General features: G+C 49.9%; 1 protein-coding gene across 1 annotated transcript; it reads left to right on the forward strand.

The window, feature by feature from the left end:
• The first annotated feature begins 213 nt into the window (after positions 1-213).
• On the forward strand, positions 214-2491 carry LOC123119578 (cyclin-D5-2). The gene is made up of 5 exons (XM_044539436.1): positions 214-723; positions 830-916; positions 1013-1331; positions 1419-1555; positions 1673-2491. Exons 1-5 carry the CDS (start codon positions 424-426, stop codon positions 1886-1888), a joined length of 1059 nt encoding a protein of 352 aa, XP_044395371.1. The 5' UTR covers positions 214-423; the 3' UTR covers positions 1889-2491.
• The last annotated feature ends 7299 nt before the right edge of the window (positions 2492-9790 follow it).

Genomic DNA, 9790 nt, shown 5'->3' on the forward strand with positions numbered 1-9790 from the left:
ACCCCCTTGATAAAGTCTTGACACATGCATAAATACACGGATACACTTTTAGATTCACTCAGACGTACCAACGTACTCACTCATGAATCTCATCTCATCCCATTTCCCGTTGGATTTAACCATCACCGTAACTATCCAAGAACGCCAATGGCTAGCGGCACGTGAAAAGAACAGTGAAAAAAGAAGGAAAAATTTGATGAAACGAGAGGCACTTAAATACGAAGGGAGGAGCCTCCTCGTCTCTTCACTCTCACTCCCCACTCTGCTCCCAGTCCGGCCGCCGCCGCCGCCGCTGACCGCCGTAGGAGACGAGCGTCAGAGAACGCGGCTCTCGCTCACCCATGCTTCTTGCTTAAGCTTGACACATCGCTTAGCACGGCAAGTCAGCTGCTGGCTGGTTGCAGTAACGAGAGGCGAAGCGAGATGCCGGGGATGGAGGAAGCGGAGGACTACGCGTCGTGCGCCTTCTCGCTCACTTGCCCCGAAGACGGCGCCGAGCTCGGGGACGGCGTCGTGGACGACGGCGACCTCTTCTTCTTCTACTCCGGCGGCGCCGCCGCCGCCGACGATGAGGACGGCGACAATGAGTACGTGGAGCAGCTGGTCTCCAAGGAGGCCAGCTTCTGCTCCTCCTCCGACTCGGGCGACGCCGACTGCTCGTCGGCCGCCTCCGAGGACTGGTTCCTGCAGGCGCGCCTCGCCGCCGTCAAATGGATCCTTGAAGTGAGCACTCACTCAGCTCCTCGCTCTCCCGATTAGTTTCTTGGTGCGAGCATCGACCGATCGGTCACTGACGCCATTAGAACCGGCACCTGATTTGCATTTGCAGACGCGGGGCTGCTTCGGGTTCGGCCACCGCACGGCGTACCTGGCCATCGCCTACTTCGACCGCTTCTTCCTCCGGCGACGCGTCGATGTAATCAATCACCGCACCGCCACCGTAAAACAAATTTAGCCTCTCTGCTTCTTAGGAACGGGAGGATGATGTGGTTGTGTGCGTGCCTTGGTGCAGAGGGCGGCGATGCCGTGGGCGGCTCGGCTCCTGTCCGTGGCCTGCGTCTCCGTGGCGGCCAAGATGGAGGAGTACTGCGCGCCGGCGCTGTCGGAGCTCGACGCCGGCGGCGGCTACGAGTTCTGCTCCGCCTCCGTCCGCCGGATGGAGCTGCTCGTGCTGTCCACGCTCGGCTGGCGCATGGCCGCCGTTACGCCCTTCGACTACCTCCCCTGCTTCTCCTCCCGGCTCGACCGGCACGACGGCCGCGGCGGCGGCGGTCATGACCCCGCCCGCGTCGCCCTCAAGTCCATCGGCTTCATCTTTGCCACAGCCGAAGGTCATCTTCGTCCTACACATCTTCTGAAAAGAAATCTTGCGATCTTTCTTGCATTTTGTCTGATTGATTTGTGCTGTGTTCATGCAGCCGGCAGCGTGCTAGATTACAGGCCATCTACTGTGGCTGCAGCTGCAATCTTGGCTGCATCCTATGGAGCTCTACTGACCAAAGAAGCACTGGAGTCCAAGATGGACAATCTATCTCCATCATGCCCCATTGAGAAGGTTTCTTGCACAAACTGAATAACCCTTTTGCATCACTTTGATCATAGTACTAATGTTTTATTTGGATGATGAAATGAGCATTGGATTTGAACAACCTTTGTCTGTTTCATTGATCAGGAGCATGTACATGCCTGCTACAGCATGATGGTTGGCGACTTGAGGAACAGAAAGAGCAATGGCAAGAGATCATTGCCATGTTCAGACTCCAATGAAGTTGCCACCAGTACATATGATTCTGTTCTTGTTGATGATGTTGCCGACACCGCCGCCTTCATGGCCGCGGTGTCGGAGATGAACAAGCGGATCAGACTGGAGCCGCCGGGAATCCATTGAGAAGCTAGCACCGCCGGGGACACGCAATTTTTTGTCAGATGTCTAAGGGGGCTTGGTTTGGATCTTCATTTTGTTTTTTCCTTGTTCAAATTTGTTTAGGTTCTTTCGGCCACTGCCATGGTTGGCATTGGCAATGCTGTTGGATTGGTTTGGATTGGTTTGTGAGAGGGGCAAGCGATGAGCAAAGATAAGGGCTGGGCTGAGCTTTCCTAAGGAGAGGAGAGCTTCACTGGAGCCCAATTCCGGTGCCCAAATGGAGCACATTTCCTGTGAGAAATTCACCCCAAATCTGCACTGTTTTTGGTACGCCATAGTGGTGGATGCCATCTTAGGTTGCATATGGTGAGATGCTAGCTGTTGGATGCAGTAGTAGCACTGAAAGGCTGGGGGTTTGGCCATTGTTTATAGAGCCAAGAAGAAAAAGGTTGCAAGTGGATGTGTGATCAGTGAGGAGTGGTGTTCCACTAAGATGCACTGCACTGTACTTGCATGGATGCATGGGTTACATTGGTTTGTGACAAGCTCCTTGGGGAGTAGGTTGTAACTTCTGTAACATCTGCTTCTGTTCTTGAGAAATGGGATCAGATTGGTGCATTTTGTGTATGTGTGTATGCATGCATGTGTTGGCCTTGATGACCCTGTGGGTTTCTTGATCAGTTCTGCTGCAGGGTTTTCAGTGCCATTCATTGAGTGCTGTGCCAATGTTTTCTCCTCCTCTTCCTCTCCCTTTTTGCAGAGATGAGAATCCAAGACAACTTTTCCTGTTACATTGCCACCAGCTTTGAATAGCACTTGCTTGATTCCACATTGCTATCCCTTATTAGTGAACTAACAATAAGAGCAACTCCAACGGGCCGACCCAAAAGGACGGCGATTTCGTCCGCTTTTTGTCCATTTGGGTCGGCCGCCCGCCCGGTGTTCGCCCTGTTTTTGATATGGGTCGGCAGCGCGCCCAACGCGCCGACCCATATGTGCAAGCGTGGCCGGCTGGCCGCCCAATTTTACATTGATTTGCATTCAAACATATTGTGAAATGAAAATGTTTAACAAGCCAAATAGTCTGGCCGCCCAAGTAAATAGTATAGTTTTACAAGCCAAATACAAATAAAAATGTTTCACATAGTTTTGCAAACGAATAAAAGAAGATACATCTATTGGTTGCCAACATGAGTCCACATATGCTCAACCAAATCATTTCGCAGTTGCACGTGAGTTTCCCAATCACGCATGTCTTTATGAAACTGAGTGAACTGCTCAAATGTTGCTGCTACTCCATGCTCAGGCACAACATTCTCACCCTGAAACTGAAAGCCTTGATCGTACAGACATTCCGGGCGTTCGTCTTCTACGATCATATTATGCATGATCACACAAGCAGTCATCACCTCCCATAGTTTCTGCATGCTCCAAGTATTAGCAGGATACCGAACGATGCCCCATCGAGATTGCAAAACACCAAAGGCACGCTCGATATCCTTCCTAGCACTCTCTTGCTCTTGGGCAAATCTTTTCCTTTTCTCTCCGACAGGGTTGGGTATTGTCTTGACAATAGTGGTCCACTGAGGATAGATACCGTCACCCAAATAGTACCCTTTGTCGTAGTTGTGGCCGTTGACAGTAAAGTTCACCGGTGGGTTGTTGCCTTCGGCAAGCCTAGCAAACACCGGCGAGCGCTGAAGCACGTTGATATCATTGTGTGATCCAGCCATGCCAAAAAAAGAGTGCTAGATCCAGAGATCTTGAGACGCCACGACCTCTAGTATGACAGTGCAAGCCCTGACATGTCCTTTATACTGCCCTTGCCAAGCAGAAGGGCAGTTCTTCCACTCCCAGTGCATGAAGTCTATGCTACCAAGCATCCCCGGGAAGCCCCTGCTGGCATTCATCGCCAGCAAACGGGTTGTATCTTCAGCTATCGGCTCTCTCAAGTACTCAGGGCCAAACACAGCAATCACATCCTTGCAGAACTTATACAGGGACTCTAGGCATGTAGACTCGCTCATACGGACGTACTCGTCAATGAGATCACCGGGCACTCCGTATGCAAGCATTCGGATGGCGGCCGTGCATTTCTGATAAGAGGAGAAACCAATCTTGCCGACGGCATCCTTTTTGCACTCGAAGTAGTCATCATAGCCGACCACTCCCTCTCTAATACGGTTGAGAACATGCCTACTCATACGGAACCGGCGGCGGAATTTGTGATGTTTGAACAACGGGTTTGTTGTATCAAAGTAGTCATTCCAGAGAAGGAAATGCCCGCTCTCTCGGTTGCGATTCAACGCCGGAAGGTGGCCCGGAATGGAGCCACGAAACAACGGCCGCTGGCTGTTGAGGTGGTGATGGACCAACACGGCAGCCAATATCTCCTCGTCGTCGTCAGACGACGAATCGTCGAAGTCGCAAAGGAAATTATGGAAAAAGAACTCGTCGGCGGAGTCCATTTCGTACCTTGCCAAACTGTCGAACAGCCTGCGGGCGTCGACGAAGGAGACGGCCGGCGAGGGGAGTCGCGGCGCCCACAGACCAGCTAGCTGCCCTGCCGGCGTCCAACGAGCGTGCCGGTCGGATGTGCGGTGGGGGAAGCGGCGATGGGAAGCAGTTTGCTCCCCGGCGGCAAAACGGCGGCGGAGGGCGACAGAGGGGGGGAGGGGGCGGCGTTGCTAGGCGGATGTGGAGGCGGCGGCAGCTGGAAGAGTCGCCGAAAAAATGGGCGGCGGCGTCGGCGACGAAGGAGGCGGGAGGGTTGCTTTGTTGGCCGCAGGGTGAGACGGGAGGCTAATGTGCCACAGACCAGCGTGCCCAGGGACAGGAGTAGGCGAGCGCGCGCGCGTCCCTCGCGTGTCCGCGCCGACGCAAATCAGGCTAAAAAATGGGCCGGGAATGGGTCGCCCGCGGACGAAAAACGGACGCGCGTCCGTTTGGGTCGGCGCATTGGGCCGCCTTTTCTGTCCGCACCGACCCAAACAGACGGCGCGGACGAAATGGGTCGCCCCGTTGGAGTTGCTCTAACATCTGCATTTAAAGTAATGTAGTACTCCCTCTATCTTAGTGTCAAAAAACGTCTTAAATTTTGAGACAGAGGGAGTACAAGATTATGTGATCTATAAAGAAAGTTCTTGTCAACATGATCTGTAAGTACATTGCATCCTTTTTGTAATTATTATTGGGCATGTTAATGAAAGCATCGCATCAGTGTGTGCTGCTGGAAGAGTGACCAGTGTTGCGCATGAATGGTATTAGTGCACAAGAGACATGAGTTTAGTAGTACTTTGTATCAATAATTGCCTAAAGATTAAGGAAGCTTGCCATTTCTAACACTTAGTGGAGCACACCACAAAGGAAGGTGCAGTAGATAACGGGAACTTCTTCAGATAAGTCGTCTACAAGAAGTTGTGGCATGAGAACAATATAGATGTAGTTTAAAAAAATGACAGTTCCTGTGAAATGCATAAACCTGATCATGATGTGCATTTGGATGAGCAGAATACCTATCATTCCTGGATAGACCAAGATTTCAGCATGAGATAATATATGCAAGAATCTTATAGTAAAATGTCATCATAATTAGAACTTGTGGATTCAGTATAATACAGACTAATTCCATATTCTTGGGTGAAGACACCAGCACCACTAGAAGGTGTCAGGACTCAAGATGCTCCTGCAGAAAAGATGAACAAACACATGCCACATATATTACACCACATTCATGGAAACAATAATGATGGTATCTTTTCATATGGACAGCCCTTTCTTTCTCCTCTTGGCTTAAGCCCTAAACCCTAAAGCTGGTCTTGTGGCCTCATCCACTAACTAATGCAGGTGTTGCATTGCACACTGCCTTACAGCTGGTAAAAAGAGCTTTTGCATCTTTCCCTCCTGCCCCTGCACTGGGGCAATGAAAATGCCCCCATGGCCATGGGCAATGGAGTGACTTTCTGAGGCACCACCGTCCTGCCCCTGCATGCATCCCCTCTCTCGTTCATTGCTTGGTTTTCTTTCTTTAATGTTGTTAGTTATAAAAAGGAAAAGGGGCTTCTGCATCGAAGCATGGACACAAATGTTGATATTCAGTGGTTTTTCTCTTTCGCCATTGATAGGCTAGTGCATGGAAGATAGAACTCTAAGTACTTGTTTTGTGTGAAAAATATATAGTCCAAGTTAAAAAAAATGTCAAAGTGTTCATAAACATGGTGTTTTCATTTGGAGAAGCATATTAGCCCTTACATGATCCTTGGGAACAACTAGTTTGTTCATGGTTTGGGGTATGGCAGTAACCAGTAGCTTACCAATATAATGCTTGTTCATTGATTATACGATATTGCTAGGGTCACTTCAATCCAGATCCTATGTAAGATCTAGATTAAGTCATACCTCTTGACTAATAATTTTTGTAGCTGGAAATCCTATCTTATGTGATCCTAGGCACAATATCAATTATAAAGATCTGTGCACCTATTCCAGACCTGATTCCTAGAGTCAGCATTACACATGTTGATTTTCATTCTGTACAATCCACTTCTTAATTTTAGCATCTACAAGACCTAAGAAATCGAGCTGGTCAAGAAGAATGGGGCAGATCAAATCACACATTTTGAAAGTTTTTTCTTGAACAAATCAACTGTTACAATGTTGAGGTGACCAAACAGAAGATAACCTACAATACATGGTCCATCAGCCAATGGTAACTTGCATCTGAAGTGCAGAGAGAATATACTATCTGCCTCCCTTCTGAATCTTGGTGGCCCATTGTTGGATGGATGGAGATCATGATCCTGGAAAAAGGATTAAAATACCTGTATAGCTTCTCAGTCACCAATGCAGTCAAAAACAGGCTTGGGGACAAAGCTTGGTTAGAATTCTGTTGGTTCAAAAGAGTACTCCTACCTAGAAGTGTGTGGGCACCTCACTGGCTGGACGGCTGCCTGCCTGCTTGCTGCCTGGCCCTAGCAAAGAACTACTATTTATTTTAGATCATGTATTGTATAATGATCAGCAGTAAAAAATTATAATTATTTCAAAGAAATATGATTAACAACGAGTTAATCATAATTATGTGTTGTTGTGAATTCAGGTGTTGCAGTAATTTTAGGGGAAACAGTTTAAACAAATCTCCACAGGAAAATGAGAAAATTACCATGGGGGAATAAATGTAGGTGTCATACATGAAAAAGAAAGCTAGGAGAGTGATGAGGTATGGCAGTTGGGAGGATGTGTACAGCTGGGAGTCTCAACTGAAAGCCTGAAACAAAGATGGCCTTGCTTGCATCAATGGCAGGGGTGTGGCCCTAGCTGCTCACAGGGCAGGGCAGCACTGCACAAAGACAAAGAAGCAAACACAAGGATATCTTCCCATGCATCACACAGCATACAGTAGCAGCCACACATACACATCTCCTGATCTGGTCAAAGAAACATATGTGGTTTTGTTTCCTATTGCTTGTTTTGGTTTTTTATGCTGGCACTAGCAGGATAGTACTGGTGAAATGTGATGAACTGTCTCCTTTGTACAGCTTGGTGGTACTCTTGTAGTGTGCAGGGATGGGGTCCATTTTTTCCCTTCCAAATCTCATCATGTAACTTGATGGTAAATGTTAGTAATTGATAGTTTTAGACTGTTTCATGAATTTTTGTCTTGGTTGGTATTAGTAATGTTTTTTAACGGAAATATCAGGATTTCAATTCTTTGAAATTTTTGGACGTTGGTTGTTTGATTTTTAGAATTACAGTCCATACAATTTAGTGGGAAACGACAACATTTGCACGTCATCTCCTTCTTGAAGGCGTTGTCTTGAAACTAGGAAGGGGGGAGGGGAACTTTGATTGTCGTGTGAATTTTGCATCCTTTTTAGGATATTGTCTTGTTTTTTTTAAAAAGGAGGATTACCCCTGGCCTCTGCATCAATTAATGCATACAACCATCTTTATTATTATTATTATTTAACAGAGTCCGACAACATAAATACATAGATCAATCTGAAGCCACCTATCTGGCGAACAAAGTCGCAATAACTACACTCTTGATAATGTGCCCGAACCGCATGAACGCGCACTATACAATCCGGTGGCCTCACGCAGCTAGCCGAACTGCAGCGCGCAACGCATGCACACGCTCTGGAAAATGCTACCGCCATCTTCCGCCCTCCCATCTTTAGGAGCGATCAATGCATACATCTTGCCAGGCCATACCGCCGTCGACGCCACCACGACGCTAGACAGCTCCACCACCTGTGCGCGTCCATCAACCCGCGTTAGTCACCAGGGCTCCGCCGCGCCTTTCCGCCGAGACCCACTGTCGATGCGATAGATGCTACACTGCACCACCTCTAGATCTAGATCACCGCCAACGCCAACCCAATGGTGTCCACCAGCCACAGAGCTCCCAAGGCAGCGCCTTCAAGAAGGGAGCGATGCCAAGGGCACCGCCGCCGCCCACCGCTGGTAGGGCTTTCACCCAAGAGACATAGGACGAGGGAGTGGTAGAAGCAGACCAGACGATCGTCTCCAAGGAGATGAACGGCATCCTCCGGCGTCGCCGCCGTTGTGGCCGACCGGGGTCGGATAGGGATTTCTTCCAATCTGGACCCCACCACCAGATCCATCGGCAACACAGGGACCGATGGCCAAGCTATCGCGGCCCGAGAACATACAGGGAGCCCACCAAGAAGGGTACGGGAGGAAGCGATCTAATCTAGCGCCGTCGGCCGCCATGGCAGCCATGCCAGGCCCAGGTCCATCGGCACCACGCCGACCGCTCGGCCAGCGCACCGGCACCCCGCTTGCACCTCCGCTCGCGCAGATCAGGTGGTGCCTCGCTGGACGGACCCGCCGCTCCTGATCCAGGGCCCTCCATGCCGAGTCGTTAAGGCAGAGCAGCGCGAGCCCTGCCGCCACCTTCCTTGGCTACGACTGGGGCTTGCCCGACGCAAGCCTCCGGCGGCGACGAGGGAGGGCAGGAGGTTGGGGGAGCCCCCGATGGTGTTGGAAAATTAGGCAAGTTCATGATTAATTCCATTAAATAATTCATGACTAGAATAGATACTAGCATGCAACGATCTAGCAAACTAGAGGAACAGCAGAACATGCAAAACAGCAGCGTACACGAAACAACAGCTATAGAGACAAACATGAACAGATGATGTTGGATGTACTATTCGTTAGCTATTGTGGGTGCGACGGTGTTGATGATGATGTTGGCGACGATCTGCTGCTGACGGCGATGAAGACGACGATGAGTAGCACCGCCCGACTTGGACGGAAGACGACCCGTGATGACGAATTTGAGCAGTCGCACAGAGCGCTTCCCAAAAACCTAATTCGTCATCTCCCGCTGAAGAATCGCAAGGACGAACGGTTCCGGAGGCGACGAACGGTTCCGGAGGCCTGCTCTCCCACGCGCCGATGCACACCGGCGTTTGGGATGAAGTAGACTACGACAGCGGCGCAAGTTGCGAGATGAGGCAAAACCCTAGGTGTTTTCGGTGTGTCTTTGGCCGCAGTCGGTAGCTGTATATATATATTAGGACCATAGGCGGTATTGTGTCGCGATCACAATCCCAAACCGACTTGGTTTCTAATTCGTATACTTACCGGACAAGAAATCATAAACTTGTCTGCCAAAAATAAAACGGCAAAAGGAAGCTGCGCCCCTGCAAGGAGACGGACCGGATTTCGGCGGACCATTCACGTGCATGTTGCACGTACGCGCCGCCTCGCCACGGCCAGGCCAGGCCAGGCGAGCGTGCACGTGTGGTCTTCTCTTTCTCTTCTCACACACCATTTAGAGTGGTGGAGAGAACCCACTATATAAAGAGGTCCAACTCTTCTTCGACTTCTGGGGTGGGACTAAACTTTAGCACCACCACTTGCCATTTTACACATGGGCCACTATTTGAGATTTCA

This window comes from Triticum aestivum, chromosome 5D, assembly GCF_018294505.1.
Source record: "Triticum aestivum cultivar Chinese Spring chromosome 5D, IWGSC CS RefSeq v2.1, whole genome shotgun sequence".
NCBI classification, from domain to species: domain Eukaryota; kingdom Viridiplantae; phylum Streptophyta; class Magnoliopsida; order Poales; family Poaceae; genus Triticum; species Triticum aestivum.